The sequence below is a fragment of the Plectropomus leopardus genome, chromosome 6 (assembly GCF_008729295.1).
Source record: "Plectropomus leopardus isolate mb chromosome 6, YSFRI_Pleo_2.0, whole genome shotgun sequence".
Classification (NCBI taxonomy): domain Eukaryota; kingdom Metazoa; phylum Chordata; class Actinopteri; order Perciformes; family Serranidae; genus Plectropomus; species Plectropomus leopardus.
Window position 1 is genome coordinate 14785847 of NC_056468.1, and position 20243 is coordinate 14806089.

The 20243-nt window shown below is 39.9% G+C and overlaps 2 protein-coding genes and 2 non-coding genes across 4 annotated transcripts; 3 read left to right on the plus strand and 1 right to left on the minus strand.

The window, feature by feature from the left end:
• The first annotated feature begins 7 nt into the window (after positions 1-7).
• On the plus strand, positions 8-81 carry trnai-aau. Its single transcript has one exon. It is a non-coding gene; the product is annotated as a tRNA-Ile (tRNA).
• Positions 82-1220: 1139 nt separating this feature from the next.
• On the plus strand, positions 1221-1293 carry trnaf-gaa. The gene has a single exon. It is a non-coding gene; the product is annotated as a tRNA-Phe (tRNA).
• A 708-nt stretch (positions 1294-2001) lies between these two features.
• On the minus strand, positions 2002-17522 carry fam81b (family with sequence similarity 81 member B). The gene is made up of 10 exons (XM_042488663.1): positions 17013-17522; positions 16164-16253; positions 15919-15971; positions 15145-15352; positions 13308-13426; positions 11365-11494; positions 8740-8846; positions 5106-5241; positions 3813-4014; positions 2002-2541 (listed from the first exon to the last, which is right to left on the minus strand). The coding sequence occupies exons 3-10, from the start codon at positions 15960-15962 to the stop codon at positions 2408-2410; spliced, it is 1080 nt and encodes a 359-aa protein (XP_042344597.1). The 5' UTR covers positions 15963-15971; positions 16164-16253; positions 17013-17522; the 3' UTR covers positions 2002-2407.
• A 921-nt stretch (positions 17523-18443) lies between these two features.
• On the plus strand, positions 18444-20060 carry zgc:194908 (uncharacterized protein LOC797835 homolog). The gene has a single exon (XM_042487641.1). The coding sequence runs from the start codon at positions 19401-19403 to the stop codon at positions 19980-19982; it is 582 nt and encodes a 193-aa protein (XP_042343575.1). The 5' UTR covers positions 18444-19400; the 3' UTR covers positions 19983-20060.
• The last annotated feature ends 183 nt before the right edge of the window (positions 20061-20243 follow it).

Genomic DNA, 20243 nt, shown 5'->3' on the forward strand with positions numbered 1-20243 from the left:
TATACAAGGCCGGTTAGCTCAGTTGGTTAGAGCGTGGTGCTAATAACGCCAAGGTCGCGGGTTCGATCCCCGTACGGGCCAATCAATGTTTTCAGACTACACATCCTGAAATTCCTTACAAGACTGTTTCACCTTGTAAGTGAACATTTGTAAATCAATGGAGTCATATCGTGTAACGTGAATTTAAAGGGAAAATCATGTTCCCTCATACCTCCACTGGTAGATTGTGATGCAGTTTTAACAATAATTATAGTTTGAGTTGTGTTCTAGTTTCAACTGTTATTAAACGTGGTCCGCGGTCTATCAGTTAAATAATATGCTATGTAAGACTTTTATTTCCCCACGATATCGCTAGTTGAAGTAGCCTATACCTTTAATTTAACAGGACACTAAAAAATAAATGTCTGAAAGCTCATAAGGTAGGATGTCGTTTATTTTTCTAACCATTTCTGCCTTTATTTATGCCTATCGATGTATTCTTTTGTCTATTTATGTATTTTCTGTTTTCATTCATGCACTTATGTATACATTTGCCATGGTCTTTGGTGAAATTTGAACCGGCAATACCTAATTTTGGTCACACGGGGGGGGCAGCAAAAAAAAGATAATAGCATTAAATCCTATGGCGAACTTGTTAGCAAACATTTGTTTGTCGCCTTTTCCTCTAGCAGTTATGGAGGAACAACAGCATTCATTCCTGTCCTGCTGCTGTCCAACTGGCAAATGTAAGTCCGATATTCACTCTCTTTTAGCTCTGTTTTTGGTTTCTTTCAACTCCTGAGGGAAATATCTGACTTTTTAGCTGCTAAATGCTGCAATTTGTTTACCAGGTACGTTAGCTAGCAAGCTAATTGGTAGTGTAAGGCTACGGTGAGTTTCTGACACTTTTTCGCTGTATGCTGCTGCGTGCTCAACAAAACGTGTCCGTGTCAGTATTTGGGGATTATTTGTTATTTGCGACATTGATTAGAGCCACTTTAAGCAACGACTTACATTTCGCGTTAGCTGCGAGTATGGCTCCCGGGAAGGCTGACAAAGTAATGGTAGTCTAATGGTGGATTTGATGTAAAACAAGGTTGAGCGAAAGTCCTGGTTCGTTTACGTTGTTTCGATTTCGCTTAGAACATGTTGCGACCCTCATTGTTTTCTGCTTTTGCAATTTCAAAATATTTTGATACTTTATATTTCTGATTTGATATGAGTGACGCAATCGTAGTGTAGCCGAAATAGCTCAGTTGGGAGAGCGTTAGACTGAAGATCTAAAGGTCCCTGGTTCGATCCCGGGTTTCGGCAGAGGTTTTCCTTTGCCCGAATTTACACTGACGAAAAGTCACTGCTGACAACAAGTAGACAGAATCACGCAATACGTCATATTCAATCATAGTAAACAGCTATTGATCTCCAAATCAGACCTCAGGACAGACAGTATGTAGGTGCTGCCTCATGAAGCAGCGACAAACTGCTTCAAAAGATGGTCATATGGCTGGTAAGCTTATACATAGGTTCTTTGAATGTGTTTAAGTAATGTGCAATGCATCACAATGTCTAATTTTTGTTTACTTACTTATGTATTGAAACATGGGATTTTTGTATGTCTTTAATTTATTCTGTCTCATCCTCATGTGAGTTAGTATGCACAGGACCACACCAGATGCCAGTGAGCATCTTTGTCCGTGTATTGATGTCTCTGACTTACTAATACTACTGCAGAGTGACACTTGTTCCTGTGTGTCAGGTTGTGTTTAGTCTGGGAAAATTGTAAAACTGACTTGGGATAAATAAAGTTGTCTGAATCTAAATATAGAAATTTATATACAAACTAGAAATAGTCCATTACCACACCAAAACGCCTCTTATGGCTGAAAAAAACATACTAATAATAAGATTCAATATATTCTGCCATTTCCATTCATTTATCTTAATATTATTGACATTAAAAATTGTGACAAACTTTTAATACAATGGTGTTCTCATCTCAAGCTTCTTAAATAGGTCTGACAAGATAATGGCATAAATGACAAATTGTGGCTTAATCTTGTATGCTATAAAGCAGAAAAGAGAAACAGATGGAGTGAGTTAAAGTGAAATGGTAGTCAATTAATCCTCTTGGCTTTTTAAACACAAAATTAACTGTCACTGACTGGTCTGTCTGTTGTCAAGTTGCCTAACATTTAACAAAAGGTATTCTACTGCAGTTGACAAGATAATTTCTGTGATTTTCAAAGAGCGATTAGATTAAATATAGCTATATTCTAAATATCTGTGGGCTTATAGAATAAGATGTGAATAAAGCCAGTGAGGAAGCAGTTGACTCTCTCACTGACTGGCGTGCCCTGAAGTTTGAAAAGAGTTTGATTCAAGCTGCTAGGTGTGACAATAACACAGAGCTCCTCCTCAGTTGATAATGTCACAAGTCATTGAGCTCTTCCACCTTGCTGCAGATGTGCCGGATATCCTTCTGTAGCTTCTCCTTGTCAAGGCGGGATTTGATGTCACCTATGTGCCTCAGGGACTCAATGGCATCATGCACGGAGAGGAACCCTGTCCAAAAGAGAAGCAGAGAGGATCACCGGACGTAAATGCATGTGAAGTTGCTGGTGATTGAGGTGTTTGTTATAGTTGTACTGAGCTGGGCTTTTGGTCTGGTTGTACAGTGCGTATATAACGTTAGGTTTGTGTGGCTCCAACATTGTGTCATCTGGTGCTGTAGTAACAGCTGCAAAAACATTTCTGTTTAGTTTCATTAATGTGTATTTTCCTCTCTTTAATATTCTACTGTTTTTAATCTCTTTTTTTAAATTGCCTATGATGATCAGTTATCATGACTTCGTTTGGTAGTTACATAATGCCTAAAATGGAAATATTTTTTAATATTGCAGGTACTCTATGCAGTAATATCCAGTGACTGTGAGATGGAGGGATAAACTTTCCTGCACAATGATGGGATATTAAATCTCTCTCCTTCTCTTTCTGACTCCCCGCCTGTCCTGCCACGAATATTTACGACACTCATCAATTATGTATTGCTTTTCTCCCCTCTAATACCATCTCCCTCCATCTTTTCATCTTATACTTAAAATAGTGCGATGGATGGATGGCTCTCCAGCTCTCCAGCTCTGAGAGCTGTGACTTTGTGATGATTCATGGGACAGTTTACTCCTGCTCTTATTTACTGGAGGGAGGCTTTGTCTCTTTTTATATTTGTCTACACTTTAATAAGAGCTCGAGACTGAGAGAGGTTGACAGAAAGTGGGAAAGGTTTGAGATCTTGTGCCAGGTCTCCTGGGAAATGAGTTTCCAGTTGGCACATCAGTGAGATGGGGATTGATGTCAACAGCAGCTTGATGCAGAGCAGAGCTGCTGTGCCTGGATGGTTGTGTATGCCTATGGCTTGTCCAACTGCATGACTTATAAGCTTTGAGGTAGCAACATGAAGCAGCTGTAGCTCACAGCTGTTTAATTTAATCTGGTTAAAAATCTTGCTGTATTTGTATTTTCGCTCATGTTAGCATATTGCTGGTTGTTTGTCACAGAGAGGGAGGCTTGATCATGTCTGTAGAAATAGTTTTTTTTGGCATGAAATTATTCTATATGTTATATTTGACTTTATTTATGAAAAAAAATCGATACATTTCAGACAGTTATGTCAAGGTAAACAGTTAGATATTTGTGAATATTAGCAGAGTAGTCAGGTCACACCAATTTATGAATCATTTTGAGCGGTATTTTTTCCTTTACGTTTAAGGTACATACATGTAGTATGTGTGTGTTTACTCACTAATGACAGCAAGTTAAAGACAGTGATCACCCACCTTTGTGGTATTCCTGTTTGAGCAGCTGCAGCTCCCGATGAAGGCTGCTTTCCACTGAGGTCATTCTTTTACTGAGTTTAGTTTCAGAGCGTTTCAGCTGATCTGCCTGACTGTGGTCGGTCTGATCCCGCTGGGCCTCCGACTGCTCCATACGGACCTCCAGAGCGCGTAGCTGGACAGCTAATCTCGACTCTGCCTCTAACTGAATACAGAAAACACTCACAAATAACCTCAAATGTTAGACTCACAGCACTGCACAGCACTTACATTAACCCCAAATTGTAATGTGAACAGTCAGGAACATCCTTTTAAATTCAGATTTTAAGGCGCTGCTCGTAAGATGTGAGCATTACAAATCACAGCCATATTACAACATACACAGTAACCTTAAGTGTGTAATTATATCACATGTCTCATGGTTAACCATTTGAGACCTGGAGCGACATCACTTTTCTTGTGCTCCTTTTAGATGCCTTTCACAAATATTTAACCCTGTGGACCCTGAGCAAACAGCTGCAATTTCTTTTTCAAAAACATGGGGAAAAGGCAATGAGATACTTGGTCGGAAATGTTCGACGAATTGCAAAAAAATTAGTAGATTTAGAAAACTATTTTTTTTAAAAAAGCTAGGGAAAATGTCAAGGGAAACAAGAAAAAAGCAAAGTAAAAACTATATTCATTATTAGCATAATTACAATTTAAAAATTCTATTTCAGAATTAATATACTGTACATTTCTAGACACCGTTTTCCCAGTCATTTCCTTGTTGCTGTTTTTTTTTAAACTTTTTTTAAAAAACTAATTTTCAGGTATTTTTTTTTACTTATCACTAATTTCTTGCTAATTTTTTGAGTCATTTCATTTTTTTTCTTTAATTGTTTATTTTCCTCTTCCTTTGTTTTTGTTTTTTTTTTTTTAAAAGAAATCAATATCATTTCCGCAGGTTTCAAAGGGTTAATTTAATAGACTGTCTCATGAACATCCCATATATACAAACCCCTCCCTTTAACTCTGCAGCGTTCTCCCCGTACGTTCCACCTGATTATTTTCAAAGTGAAGTGCTTTTTTTTCTGCTGAGTCACAGCTCAGAGCGTGTGACTGGACTCTGCACATTTGAACACCACATGCAGGAAGTTTATCCTCAAAATGTGATTGTGGAGGCATGAAAAGACCTGGAGGACAGGCAAATGACAGAAAATGTACAGGTATACCATATTCTGAACACGGCCTTGCATGTTGTCATTGTGGACATAATTGCGTAAACTGTTCGGGTCAAACTGACAGCTACAGTACCATTTTGCCGTGCAGTTGTGTGTGGTGCTGCTGGCTGCTTTCTGCATGAGTCTGGGCTAAGCTGTTGAGCTGTTGCTCCGTCCACTTCCTCAGCGAATCTGTGTGCTCCTTGGCTTCCTTCAATTCACCTGACATCCTGCAAAGCCCCCAGGGATAGAGAGCACTGAAGTAGGTTTTACTTTGGAAATGCAGTCACAGATGACGGTTAAAAAGAAACAATATTTTTGCAGACAGAGAAAACACCATTAGTAGATTAGATTATCAGTGTTTTAAAATCCATACAGATGCTTTCCAAATACTCCGGTTTCCAAATACTTGGAAACCGGAGCAAGTTTTGCTGTAAATCTAGACGCATTATAAAGAGCCCCTATTTGGCACTGCTTTGTGCTTGGCAGTAGAAAAAGAGTTTGTCTGTTTCCATAACAAGTACTTTATTGGCATCTCCTTGTCTTTGCTCTGGGTTTAACATCAGGGATGTAAAAAGAGAATATCAGTCATAAATCAATAATTGATATTCTGTCAGTTTATTTTAAAATCAAGATGGTTTATGTTCAGCTGCTTGAAGCTGTTTGAAAGTCAGTGTTCAGGGTTGTGTTCCCACTGTGGTATTTGGAGGTGAGACTTCCTTAGCAACAGCGCTGCTTTTTTTGGTTTTCTTGATGCCAGCCTCAGCAGGCACAATACTGTTACTTGGTGGTTGGGTGCTGCTGCTATATAGAGACGCACAAACTCACATTTACACAAACAAATAGCTGAATACACATCTGCACACATGCAAACATGAGCATGCTTTGAGATGCACATTTGCAGATTTATTTCAGACTTTGTTTTATGTAAAATATGAGTCAGACTCAAGCCACTAATTTAATGACTTTAGGCTCAACTTGAAAAAAATCAAACTTGCAACCCCGCTTGGACTTTTACTTGACTTGTAACCTCATGTGGACTTAAGCCTTTTGACTTGAAAGGACTTGATACCCTCCCCCAAAGATTAAAAATTATGTTATTCAGAAAGTGTGCCACAAATCAGTTAATTTCACTTCATTTCCTGAATCAAAATATAAATCTTTTATTTTTTTTAGACATATAATATAAAGCATGCAACAACATACAATATCAAGTTAAGGAAAAAATATTCTTGTAAAAAATGTCTTCCAATTTTGGAGAATGAAAGTATTATTTTTGGAATATTAATATTTTTCCATTATGTGATGAGAAAAATACAGCAAGACAGGGCAGAATTAAGAAGAATTAATTCTATAATACTGGTTAAATGTCATATGCTATGATGATAAGTGCAATGTCAGCACTAACTGCCTTTGCTGTATATGACTAAGTTCTATTGCACTTTCTTTTTTAACAAATTTAAAAGTATTGATAATTTTGGCAAATTAATATTTTATCACTTGGTTGCTGAAATGGCATACAATACATTTAGTGAAGAGCGTATTATGACTTGTTAAGGACTTGAAACTCAAAGTTTAGGACTCAAGACTTGTGACTTGGGACTTTAGAGCAAAGACTTAAGACTTACTTTTGACTTGCAAAACAATGACTTGGTCCAATTTCTGCTATTGATATTTGGTCATTAAGATTTTTAAAATTATGCAGAATACTTTGATATGTACAAAAACAACTATTAGGTTAAACGTGTAAAAGGTTGTGAAATGATGCTGCATAAATTCTTAAATATTGATGGTTGATCGTATACCCTCTTGTAGCTCTGAACACTGTGCTTGTTTTTGGGAAGCATGTCCCTCTCGATTTGATATCGGACCGGGTAGCTGTTTCTGTGGCTGTTAGTTGCTCACATTACTCACATAGCTCATACAGTCAACAATGTTAAAATGTCTCAGATGAAAGCTGCAACCTTTGACCCGTTGAGTAAAATATTGTGTGGGCTATACTGTACCATAAGACACAATACACAGTGACTCAGCGGGTTTTTCTGTTTTATATAAAACATATGGGCTTTTCTATTCAATTGACCTTCTGTCCTTGAATCCATCTGATGCACAGGTTCTTCCTAAATGAGAAAATCAATGAGGCAAATGCCAGGACGTTATGTTTGTGTCTGTGTTTGACCACAATACAAATCAGACTCCTGCGACAAATGCATTTACCTCTTCAGGGCTGCTGCACCAGAGACACCTGGTTTTTACCGTCATGCTATGGCTAATCTGGTTGACTGTTGTTATAGGCGAGGCATACACTCGACAGCAGAACAGCTGAATTGGCCTGTTTAGATGATGCTGTTTATCATTTCCCTCGTGTAAGAGGGTCAGTGTGCCTTCATTTAAGTGCTGTCGTGTTCTTGAGCCTGTCCACAAATCACTAAGCACGTTTGATTCCTCTGTCAGTGTTGTTTCGCTGTGAGCAGCAGGGCGGCTGGTCTTTCTAATGAGTGTATTGTTTGTGTAGGATTTTAAAGCTGTGGTCAGATGTCTTGTTCCAGGTTTTGCGGTCCTAAACGCTGTAGCTAAGTTGATTATAACAAAAACATTAGTTGTGTGTGGGTGTATCTTTGCTCAAACAGTTTGACTTAATATTTAACAATAAGGCGGGAGGGTGCAACATCGACTGAGGCATCTGTGTGGACTGAAGGTTAAGACGGACTCTCTGGAATTAGCTGTGTTTGCTTCAAAATGACTCGCCATTGCAGCAGACAAGGCAGGTCAAGTTTAGAGGGTGAATAAACAAGGAGTCGCCTGGATGGAAGAAATAATATTGGTGGCTATGTTTTTTGTTTTTTGTCATTATTCCACCTGGCTCAGAAACACAGACAGTGCTGCTTTTCATCTATTTTTATCTATTGTTCTTTTGTTTCTAACATGATCAGTGACCTGGTTTCTGTTACAGATTTACAGCATTACTAAATAGAGCATATTCATCATTCATGTCTCTCTGCTTCTGTTTCCACCATGGTAAAACTATGTGGATTTGTTTTGCATATTTGCTGCCAATTGAGAGTATTTATCAAATGGATTTAAATTGACTTAACCAACAACTTTGTTCTGCCTTCGGCATCAATATTTTTGAAATTACCATGGCTCTGAAATGCCCAGTTGTTTAGAGTTATGACTAACCAGGGGTATTATTTGATAAGCAAAATAGTCACCCATAGATTATTATTAAGTATGTGGGTCTGGGAAGAATGAGAAAGAGAACAAAAAGAATCAGTCATCTGAGGAGCGCTGCTAAATGGAAAATTAGCCAAGACAATGGTCACATTTCCCAGTCACACGCAGTATACTGAGTACAGAATAATCTTAAAATTAAAGCCAGGAGAAAGCTGGAATTAAAAAATATATAGCAAGCTTATGTTAAATTGAAAGTTATGTTTGCAGAAGGTTCTAAGATTGAGCATTTTTACAGGAACACCAATTATTGTAAAAATCATCTTTGTAGAAACATTGAAATTCTAATGAGACTTTGCAGTAATGTGTGCTTACCAGCGGCCTAATTTCTTCCCAAAACACAGATTTGATAATCAGGTAAATCCCTGGAAGCATATGCTCAAGCAGTATGTATGTCTGCATGCATCAATAGTATATGAAATAAGATGTGTTGCTGAGCAGTATCTGTTGTGAGCCATGTTTTTGGACTGTGCTTCCTCTTTAATTCACATCTTTACCTGGTCTCTAGTAGTTTAACTTGCGTCTGCAGATCAGACATTGAGCTCCTTTGTCCCTGGAAATGCTCTGTAAATGAAGCCTCCAGCCTCCCCAGGTCACGATGAAGCTGTAAAATGGAAACACACAAACACATGCCATTACATGACACTGGAGCCTCTTGTGGTGTTGGCTCTATGATCTGACCTTTAACCTCTGTGGTTTCTGCTGAGTCGAGCTGATTGAACTGTTGCGCCACTCCTGTGGCTGGTCAGGACTGGAAGTAATGGTGCTGACCCACTTTCTCTGCATTTTCATTATCTTTATGGTGCATGCTTGACCACTGCTCCACAGCTAATGTGCTGCCATCACAATGATTTACCACTAACAGGACTGAGTCCAGGCTGAATCATTGGGAGTGTGTGTTGAGAGGGTAGTTGAGGCCGCTTTGGATTTAGTGATGTGATGGAGAGCATTATAACATATGTGTCCTAATCCAGTGTTTTAGTATTTTTTTTATATTTATCTTAAAAAAAATTTGACCTCAGAGGGCAGTAAAAGTTGTTTATGTGGAGATGTTGACATCCCCTGTTTGAATGAATTTCACATCTCATTTCCTTCTCACAGAGTCTGTGGTTGAGCTTCTGACTTTCTCTGATAAGGCCGGTCTCACAGCAGCAGTAAGCTCTAACTCACCTGCCAAACAGCCAGCCACCCTCTCAAGGATAAACAGCAAATACACCCCTTGCGTATACTGTTAGATTATTATTTCCTTCATGCAAGCAGCACTGAAATAAATGTAATCCCCCTTTAATACCTAAACACATTGACAAAGGAGACCATTATTCCTTAATTTGACACTGTAGTATTTAAATGAATCTCATGCACAAAGCTGTGTGTGAGAGAGCGTGTGTGTGTGTTGAGGCAGAGGTAGGGTAAGGATTAGGTTAGGGTTGTACAATTGTGTGTAACACAGAATAATTTAAAGGTCTAGAGTGTAGGATTTAGTGGTGGAGGTTGCAGAAGTGAAATTTCTCTTTTGTGTCAAGCATTTAGTGGTACTAGGTTGGTGGATGTAAAAACGTGAAGGGCCCTATTTGGCCCCTATTATATTTCATTATTATTATTTTACATTTTTGCCAACAGATGCCTCTAAACCCTACTCAGTGGACCTTTAAGAAATATGAGAACAACATTAACAGTCATTTTTTCATTTTAAGAGTCATTAAGAGTCAGTATTTCTATATTAATTATTAATATAATCCATATATTAAATTATTAATCATCAAAGCTTGTTTAGGAACTGGCCCCTTGGGCTCCTGTCTTTCTGTAAAAGTGGCCCCTGGGCAAACAAGTTGAGTATCTCTTCTGAGCAGCCATGCAGCTCCATCTATGAGTCTGCCAGCATGCCAACAGGCTCAGAATGATAATGCTAACATGCTGATGTTTAACAGGTACAGTGTGTTCATTATCATAGTTGAGCATAGCACTAATAATAATAGATTTTATTTGTAATCTATTATTATTATTATTATCAGTAGTAGTAGTAGTAGTAGTAGTAGTAGTAGTAGTACTAGTACAGCTGAAGCTGATGGATTATTATTATTTTTTTGCAGGTATTTGTTCATAAGCCAAACTATTGGGCATATTAGAGTTTTAACTTGAGGACAGAGCTAATCTCTCTAAAGTAAAACCAACATTTAAAAGTTCAACCAACATTTAATGGCAATCCATCAAGCATTTGTTTGACATTTCACTCAAAACCACAAATTTCTACCTCATAGAGGCACTAGTGGAAAAATCAGGAGAGTTTTTATGAAATCATCCTTTGGTAACCATAAATGTCTGGAACAAAGTTCATGGTAATCTATAAAGTAGTTTTCAAGACATTTCACTTAAAAACAAAAATATCAATTTGGTGGTGGTGCAAAAGGAAAAGTCAGGGGATAACAAAGGCTGGAGATTAGGTTCATTTTATAAGGACTTTGCATGTTCGAAATGAGGGGGGTTGACACGCAGCAAAGGGCCACAGGCTGGAATTGCACTCTGGCTGCTGCAAGGGCCTCGGTTTATGGGGCGCACACACTAGCAGGTGAGCTAAAGGCCGCCCAGATGAACTGTCTTTTAAATTATTCAGCCAACTCATCTGATGATCAGTTAATCAGTTTGAGTATTTTTTCAAAGAAAAAATTCAAAATTCTCTTATTTGAGCCTACTAAATGTGAATATTTTCTACTTTCTTTCCTTCTCTATGACAGTAAAATGAATATATTTGGGTTGTAGACAAAACAAGACATTTGAGGATGTCATCTTGGGCTTTATCGATATTTTCCAATATTTTTGCGACATTTTATAGACCAACAACAAGTAATCGAATCGTTGAGAAAGAAATCAACAGACTAATTGACACTGAAAATAGTTGTCACTTGCAGTGCCATTAAAGGTTCTCTCTAAGCGTACTTCTACCTAGTTTTGATATCCTGAATGTCACAGAAATAGGAGAATTTTGGTATGTACCAGAGGAATGACTTTAAAGACTTTTCTTTTTGGCACTGGTGTTTAGCTACTTTGTTCATAGTGTAGACTAAAGTGCTGTCGAACATTTCGTCTGCCAAACCCTTTGTCAGCAGTCACGCACCGTCTCTCACCTTGACTTCCAGCTCTTCGAGCCGCACGTCCACGGCCAACCTGAGCTCTGCCACCTCCTGCTGCAGTCTAATCACCCGCTGCTCCCCAGAGCTCACGTCAGCGCTCAGCTTGGTGATGCCAGCATCACACCTGACATATTAGGTGGGGAAGCAGAAAGGGACAGCTGAATGAGAATGGTGGGATGTGAGGGAGTTGAGGAAAGGTGTGAAGACAGGGAGGTGAGCAATGAAGCACAGACTTCAGACTATAGACAAATCTAGATAGATGGAAGAAAATCAGACAGCTGCCCTTATCAGTGCTTCTCAAGGCGAGCTAACGAAAGCCAATAGAAGGCCGTGCTGAATCCAAAGCAGTGATCTGTTATCCTTTGAATGCCGAATGAACACATTTGAATTTTCCATTGGAAACATGCTTGCATCTGTTCAAGGAAACTTTAAAATTAAGAAAGGTCTTAAGTCAGAGTTCAAGGAGCCAGTTCCAGAGTCAGTTCTGTTGGAGTTGATAGGAGGGGCACGGCGCATCACACTATAACCCATCATTTATTTGTTGTTTCAACTTTGACTGAAAATTCTTCCATCATATTAAAAAAAAAAACACACAGTGTGTGTGATTTGCCGTACTTGCCTCATTGACTTTAATAGAACTGACATCAAAGTCTGGCTCATTGAACACTGACTCATGACCTTTCCTTATTTAATATTTTTTTCTTGTATCTGAGGAAACATGACAACCTATCAAATAAGATGGTTAATAATTTCATCACCAAATACAATCCACAGATTGTAGAAAAAAAAATACTCACCAGCCTCTTGCATGCAACATCCTGCCTCTAACATATTCTCCACTCAATTTATGTATTAAACATAAACTGGGCTGACCCTTATAATCAACACTGCAACATATCTCTCTTGGTTCCTGTGTTTAATTTAAGATGCCGTCGGCAAGCCAGCAGATTCTCTCTCCCCGTCTCTATCAGGGTTACCGTGTGTGTGCATGTCAATGTAATATTTGTGATAAAATATAATGTAAGCTCCAAAGTCAGCAGCTAATTATGGGAATGCCCAGTGTGAAATAAGGGTTATTTCCCTGTAGAGCGCTACAGCGCTTCCATAAAGGGATTGCAGAATAATGCAGTTTATCAAAAACTGCTAGCCTTCAACTAACTTGATTATTTACGACTAATGCACAAGAGGTCATTAGGCTGAGTAGGTGAGGTTTTTCTGCAGCTTTTATTGGGCCATAAATCAGCTGTTTGTTGAGTAATTGGCAATATTCCCTCTCACCACTGACCTCTTAAACACCACAGAGGAAGTAAGCCTGCTGTGAAATAAGATGTTCACAAAATAACATTCATCTTTGATCTATTGTCTGGTGATAAATTATATCATCTCAGGGGTATTGACCAGTGATTGCAAGGGCTGTTTCAAGTAGCAAAAAATCCTAATGCAATCCTGATGATGACAGCAATCCAATCTGAGCATGTTCCACACAGACTTAATAATAAGCAAGTGCTTATCAGCATCTAGAGCGTGCTCGAACCTAGAAACTCCACACTGTTGAGAACAAAATAATTAATGTGTGCATGCGCGAGTGTCTACGGGAGTGTCAGAGAGGCGATGCCTCGATGGATTGGAAGCTGTGAGACTGTGAAGAGCTACCAGTCAGGATGCAGGCTATACAATTTCACTTCATGAGAGGGAGAGAAAAACAAGTAAAATTTCACAAAGGAAAGTCAATTAGTCACATCACTTATGCAGCAGACCTCGGTCTAAATAATTGCACTATCCATCCAAAAATTACTTTAGTGGAAAGTTTTAATCTGCAAGCACTTGGCACTCATTACATAACTGTTAACATAACTGTTAACATAACTGTTAACGCTCTGAACAGTTTGTACCTTGATGTTTGCAGACATAATTTGACCCCAGCAAAGTGTGCATACCTGGCTACTCTTCCTCTCAGGTCTCCAATGCCAGCCGTGTTCTTCTGGTCCAGGTTTTGGACAGCCATTGTAGTGCCAGAGGTGACGGAGTCGCGTTGGGCGATCTGTCTCTCCAGGGCCTGCTCAGAGCAAAGAGAGCATATTTTTATATTTTGTGTGAAAGGAGTTGCCATATTTTATAGTGTGCTAATTCCCTTCCTGCCCCTGATGTTAATGCCTTCAAAGTTTCTATTGTGGGCGAAACTATCATGCGTCCTTTGCTGAGATAGCGTTAAAGTCCTGGGTGTATGATTAGGGAATATAGTGCCCGAAGTAGAATCTGCAACAAAAAGTAGATTTTCTTTAGTGCATAAACACCTGAAAATAAGTATCCCTATGTTTTCATTACATCAGAATGAGCTGATTATTTCTACGTAGGGATTGGGGAAGATCATTGGTGAGTTACACGACAATGTTTCTACAGTAGCCCAGAATATACAAACCACAACACTGGCTCTAGATATGGCTTTGTTTTCGCATTTTTTTTTCGCGTCAGCAACCTTAGTAAGTAATCTTTTTGCAATAAGTGCGTTATTCAGTGTTTTTATCAGTTTAAATCACCAGGTCTGGTTTTTTTTTTTTTTTTTTTTTTGGGAGAGGAAGGGACCACTGCGGATAATTTGGCTCCTGGTAAAAACCTCCTGAACATCTGGATTTAAAGTTAACAAAGAAAAGAAGTGAACTCAGATTAGTAGGTGCTGGGCTAGCAGCCCGCCTCTGATGTATCAAAAAGTGTCAGAGAAACAATAGTTTTTGCCATAAATCGCTTTATTTTTTGTTTTAATTGGTTTAAATCACAGGTTCCATTTGTTTTGGAGAAGAGGACACCTCTGCAGGTAATCAGTAAAAACCTCCTGAACAATGAGCTGTGAAGCAATTTTAATTTAATTTTAAATTTCAGCTGGTTGCTACTTTACTTAATCCCTTACTTAATCCCTCTAAATATTACACAGTGCTTCTTTAAAACTGCCAGAAACTTTATCACCACTGTTTTGCATGGAGGATGATTATTGTATAAACAGGCCACGTGCGCAATGTGTCTGTGATAACCCAACATCTAACAAGACGACCGTATGATGTTCCTTTCATTTGATTTTCTAGCATATTCACTCCATGCCTTGGTTTATTCCTTCTTCATGTGCAGAATTAATCGACTCTCAGGGACTCTTGTTTTATTTCAGATCATGACAGCCTCTAATCATGTTAATGGCCCATTTGGTTTGCGCTAATGAGGTAATGTATTTCATTTTTTTGCTCGGTTTTTATAAGGCGGTGATCAAACTGTGGCTCAGCCAACCAAGACTCCAAACATTTTTTTTTGTTTTGTGAGTCATATTTCAACGCACAAACCAGTAATTCCTTTGACTGCTGGTTTTCAGAGATTAGTACGCAACATGACAGTATTTATTTAACCACATACTGTGAACATCATTAGTATTTTTTTTTTTTTTGTACAAACAAAAAAAAAAAGTCCATGAGCTGATGTTGACGACGAGTCAGGCAGGCTTTGCTCAGGCGCTGCACCATTCTATCAGGTGTAATCAAATCAGCTGTGAGTTTGCGGGCATGAGTTTGTGTGTCTGGATGTGTGCAGCACATCAAAAGAGATGAGGAGAAGAGAAGAAAAGAGATGAAAGAATGAGCAGGAACATAGGCAGGTAGAGAGAAAGAAAGGGAGTCCACACAGATGGACAATGACTTTATCCACATATTGAGAAGATATTTCTGACAGGGTGCACAGCAACAATACAAGTGTGTCAGTAAATTTCCATATATGACAACTTCCACATTTGTGTACCTGTATGTTCATGCTGAGCTGCTTGACAATACGTGTGATGGTCATTATGTGATTCTCCAGCAGCTTGCGGGACAGAGTCTCGACCTGGAGGGAGCCCTGGGTGGACTGCAGACCGGCTGCCACCTCCTCTTTGATCCTGAAAGCCTGTTCCAGCAGCACAGCCAGCATCTTCTCCTGACCGCGCAGACTACCCTCCAAGACATCAGGCCTTAATCGGGAAGTAAACAGACAACCAAACTCTGAGTCATTGTAGCTTAGAAGCTCTTTGTTACTGATTTTGGTAATTTGAAGGATATGTGCTGCAAATCACACACATAAACACACAAAATGTTTTTTCCAGCACTGGAGGCATGGGGATACATCCAGGAATAAAAACAGTATAATTCAATGAAGCATTCATCCACCCAGAAGGATAAGGAAGACAGAATGAGATGATGTGCACTGGTTTTCATACCCTCAGGTCATCCTCATACCACAGCTCTCATTGACTTCATGTGCGTGCTGTGTCACCCTGCCTGATGCTACTGTGGATTAAGGATTAATTTGATCAATGTGATTCACGGCGGTGTTAGAAAGGTCACTGGTGGTTCCCAACAGTATTACCACCCCATCAGCGGGGGGGAAATAGAACTTATCTACCTCTCGGACGCACATAGAATTTAGAATTGAATTAGCGGAACTGCAGGAACTAAGGAAGTTGAAAAATATTACAATGCTGTAATAGTTAGATGGTTAAAACTGATAAAAATGCAGTATTTCAATAACAAAAGTCACCTGGTGGTGTTCTGATAGGGCTGTAACTTTGACTCGTGGGACATTCTTCATATCTACAGAGAAAAACATATATTTTTTTATATTAAGGCATGATATACAGTAGTTTTTACTCTGTTAAAATTAACATAATAAACATGTCATAGTCATAACTGAGCATAAAGAGACCCATTTAATGCAATGTAATATGTTCCCTTTTTTTTCAACAATATATTAAGCAGTATTTTTTTCCATTTCAAGATACTCACAGGCCTGTGCTCTTCTTCAGCCGGCTCTTGAGTTCATGTGTTTGTGTTGTCACTTGGTAACTGTGGTCTCCTTGAGTGGGGTGTGCCTGCCTGCCAGTGTGAATTTGTCAACACAGTAATGCGAGAATGATGCATTGTATTCTTGGTGAAGCAGCTTAAAACTCAGCGAACCAGAACAAAGACTGTGAACAATTACTTTTACTTGAACTTTAAGAAATGTTGCTGACTAACTGAGTAGTCTGCAATGTAGCCAAAAAAAACCCCAATAAAACGGAAGACAACTGCACTTTTTTTTACTACTTTTTTTTCACCTTTTTTTTTAAAGGCAAGTAAAGAGTACAGCTGCCTTTCAGTTTGTTCCTCTAGATATCGTTCTGTGACCTGAATTCTTTTACTTTACAGATACAGAAATCTAAAAGCAGTTTCATTATGCAGTGGTTACTCGAGTCAGTCTCTAATTTCAGTCATATCATTTTTCTTAGAATTATACTGAGCGACAAAGTCATATCTTCTTCCAACATTTGGGTTTCATTTGGTGTCAAATTGTACTTTAAATTTTTTATTTATGAAAGGTCTGTTGAATTTGTCTATGAAGTTCCTATGGAGTGGCCCTTTCAATGTGGCTAATTACAATTTACAAATGCAGTGTATTATCATCTGATTACAATTCAAACTAAGCTTTGTGTTAATATGTTTAATTTACATTCAAATCACTAAGAAACTATAACAAACCAAAACTTTTTCCCCCCAAAGAAAAGTCAAATATGTTCTGTCCTGGCCTCTAGTAGCCATAGAAACAAAAAAAAAACAAAACCCCAAACCCTCAAGTTGAGTCAAGCTTTAAATTACTTCATTATAACTGCCATTGACGAGCATCGAGAGGTCGCACCAGGCATCTCCAATTCCTGTGGCAGAAGCAGGCAGGGGCTGAAAAACAGAATCTGTGATTATTTGAAGTTGGCACAGGCAGTAAGGAGAATATTGGCCACATCACTGAAAGCATCCGCTCAGTATCCCTTCCCTATGCGGTTTCATGGCACACAATATAACTAGCTATCCATGTAATATTAAGCTTTTCTCTGACTGAATGAGTTATTAGAGGCATGACTCAACACTGTGAAAATGGCCTTATCATGTTTAATTTAACCAAGACCTGACCTACATTATCATACAGCGTTATTCAAGTTGTTCCAGTGGGCCACTGAATTACATGCAATTGTAGTCTGTGGACATGATTCTGGGTTTTTAAGTGTCTGTTTGCAGGTGTTTGCCTTCAGAGCCACACAAACACACAGACACAGTGGATGGGTCTCTTAGCAGAAGGACCAGGATCATTAAGAGGAAAGGCTTGCTTGCTGCAGACTCATCAGTTATCCAGAAAAGCCGATGGTAGCTGAAAGGAATTGTTTGGCTCACATGCTCACATCTCCATCCACTTAACAGAGAGAGGGGTTCAGGGCAGTCCACTGTGTTGCTGCCAGTGCCCTCCTGGTTGTAATTAAAGTGTTTTATTTTGTATGGAGGATGCAATATCAACCAAAGTGATCCCACACTACAACAGAACTCATTATTGGATTCTCATCCAGTGTTAAATTCACATCCTGATTACACATAGACCAACCCAGTAACCAGAATAAATGTTGGCATTGTAAATTTTATGTTGCATTTGTGTGTTTCACATGTAGCAAATTATTTTGAATCATAATGTTTCCTCATGTCTGTCCTTAATCTGAACTAAGTCACTTTAAAAACATTATGATATGTATAAAATGTACAGGTGTATCTGTGGTCAGTAGAAATACACAATGCCAACATTTTCTTCTGGCTGCATAGACATGTCTAAATGTTAGGGGGAAAAGTGAAGATTGGAGAAGTTATATGAAGTATTCTCCTGCAGAGGTCAATGCTGCCATAAATCATCACACAACATTGAAGGCTCATTATCATTTTCTCATTGTTAGAGGGTCGAGGCCAGGAGCTGGCAACAGAAGGCTTTGTCAGTGCCACTCACACTTTCATCATCACTCTGACAAGTGATACCAAGGTCACATCGTGTCTCATATGAACAAATGTTCATGCAAGCAGCATATAAGTCCTTGGACTCTTAGTTCCTGCCTACGTAGTGGGATGAAGTTCATCGAGTTAAAACATTCCCCTAAGAAGTACATTTCCATCTGCCCTGTTTGCACATAAAAGGTCATTTTCTGACCTCTTTCATGTGGTTACATGTGTGCTATAGAGAGATGGATAGAGGTATTCATTCTTGTAATTATTGTCTGTGTGCTTGTTTACGTGATAGTGTTGACCAGGGGCAGGGGACGGAGGGACGGAACAGGCCAGCACTGAAACAAGGGCCGGAGGGGGAGATGTAATGAGTTATTATATGCACCGCAGCAGCACAGCATCTAAAAAGAGAAGAGGCTGTTCAGCGCTGCATGCTCACTGCTGCATGTGGGTGATAACATTCGCTGAAGCCTAACCTATTTGACAGGGAGAACATATCCAGACATGGCTACAGTGCGAGAACATCTACATGACACAACAGAGAAAAGTCTTTAAATTCTCTATGGTTTCTGACTCTGGATTGTGCCAAGGTCACTGCTGTGAAGGAGTGAATCTCAAGGCTGAAAATCACCAGGCACAAACTACAAAGAGATACACTCAGATGGGGGTGACAGAGGATCCACAGTTGAATTATAAACATCACCATGAGGCATTGTGGGGTTGCGTTATGCAATCACCAGCATACAGATTATCCAGTCAAGTGACATGGTTGGCCAGAGGGAGGCGCGGTGCAGCCTCCGTCCTTCATTTGAATATAACAATTAATGGGGAAGTTTGCCTAAACCCTTGTAAAGCACAGTGGACAGAGCAGACCGTCAACAACCAAAGCTGAGCATGACCAAGCATTTTTATGTACTCTTGGAGAAGTCACTGCATGTGCTCCAACTTCATCACTGAGCTGAGACAAATCTTCAATACAGGAGTTAATATTGCTTGCCATCTAAAAAGGTCGCTGCACAGTGTGTCACACAAGATTTACAGCGCTGCCTGCATAGGCATTCTACAAGGTTCGTTGGGAGACTAACACCCCCTCCAGCACCACACTGTGCGTATCCTACTTGGCGCTCTGAACCTGATCATCAGTGGAAGTGCTCCCGAGCTGCAGCAGCCCAACTGTGACATCCTTCCACTATTCAGAGTGCGCTCAGGCTGGCTGGCTGCTGCACAGGCACCATGGAGCAGAAATCACCTAAGGACGAGAGCACCGCCAAAGGACAAGAGTCTCTGTCCTACCAGCGCAGGATGTGGAAGAATTTCCAGGAGAAAACCAAGCCTTGGCTCAGTCCTAAACTGGGATCGGAGCGTCGGGCAACCGGGGGCGCGGAGGGCAGCAAAAAGGAATCGGGGTTATGGATGTTCAAGAGGAAAAAGAAACAGTTGGACCGGGTGTTTTCGTCGTCTCAGCCGAATCTGTGCTGCTCTCCGCCGGCGCCTTTTGAAGGAGATAAGAAGTCCCATGGAAGCGACGCGGTCCCCGGCACCAGCAGCGGCGGGCAGCCCCTACATCACCTTGGCGCAGCTTCTGGAGCCACGGGCAGCAAACCCGAGCTGACGGCGCACGGCAGCCCCAAACTGCCCGTATCCCAGCTCATCATGTACCAGCAGAAGAGCTCCTCTCTCGGCTCGGCGTGTTTCGAGAAACTGGTGGTGGACCCGGCCGCGAGGGTGGGAGAGGAGGAGCAGCTGCGTAAAAACGCAAGTGATTCTGTGAGTAAAGACGCATGTGGTAAAACACGCATCTATCAGTTATCCTAATGCTATTTGCAAAAAATTTTTTTAAAAAATTGTAAGGCTGCAATTTTCCTGTAAAATAAATGAAGGAGACACGTTTCGTGATGGTGCTGCGACGTGCTCACTGCTTGCATCATGTGATGCGCTCGTCGATTTGACACTCCACTGCTTTCTGTACTATGTCCTGTAGCTTGAAGGGCTGTATGGGCCATATGACTAGAGCCAGTGCCAGTGTGTGTGATCTTCACCAACAACAAGCTTACATCAGCTGCTTGTTCTGTTATC

What these genes read in the sequence shown, in the direction of transcription:
- fam81b (XM_042488663.1), bottom strand. Translation starts at nt 15,962, where the DNA reads ATGTCCCACGAGTCAAAGTTACAGCCCTATCAGAACACCACCAG. An exon ending in GTTAAACTACTAGAGACCAG is followed by an intron (nt 5,242 to 8,739) that starts GTAAAGATGTGA and finishes GGGGCTTTGCAG; the next exon opens with GATGTCAGGTGAATTGAAGG. An exon ending in CAAACAGGAATACCACAAAG is followed by an intron (nt 2,542 to 3,812) that starts GTGGGTGATCAC and finishes TCTTTTGGACAG; the next exon opens with GGTTCCTCTCCGTGCATGAT.
- zgc:194908 (XM_042487641.1), top strand. Translation starts at nt 19,401, where the DNA reads ATGGAGCAGAAATCACCTAAGGACGAGAGCACCGCCAAAGGACAAGAG.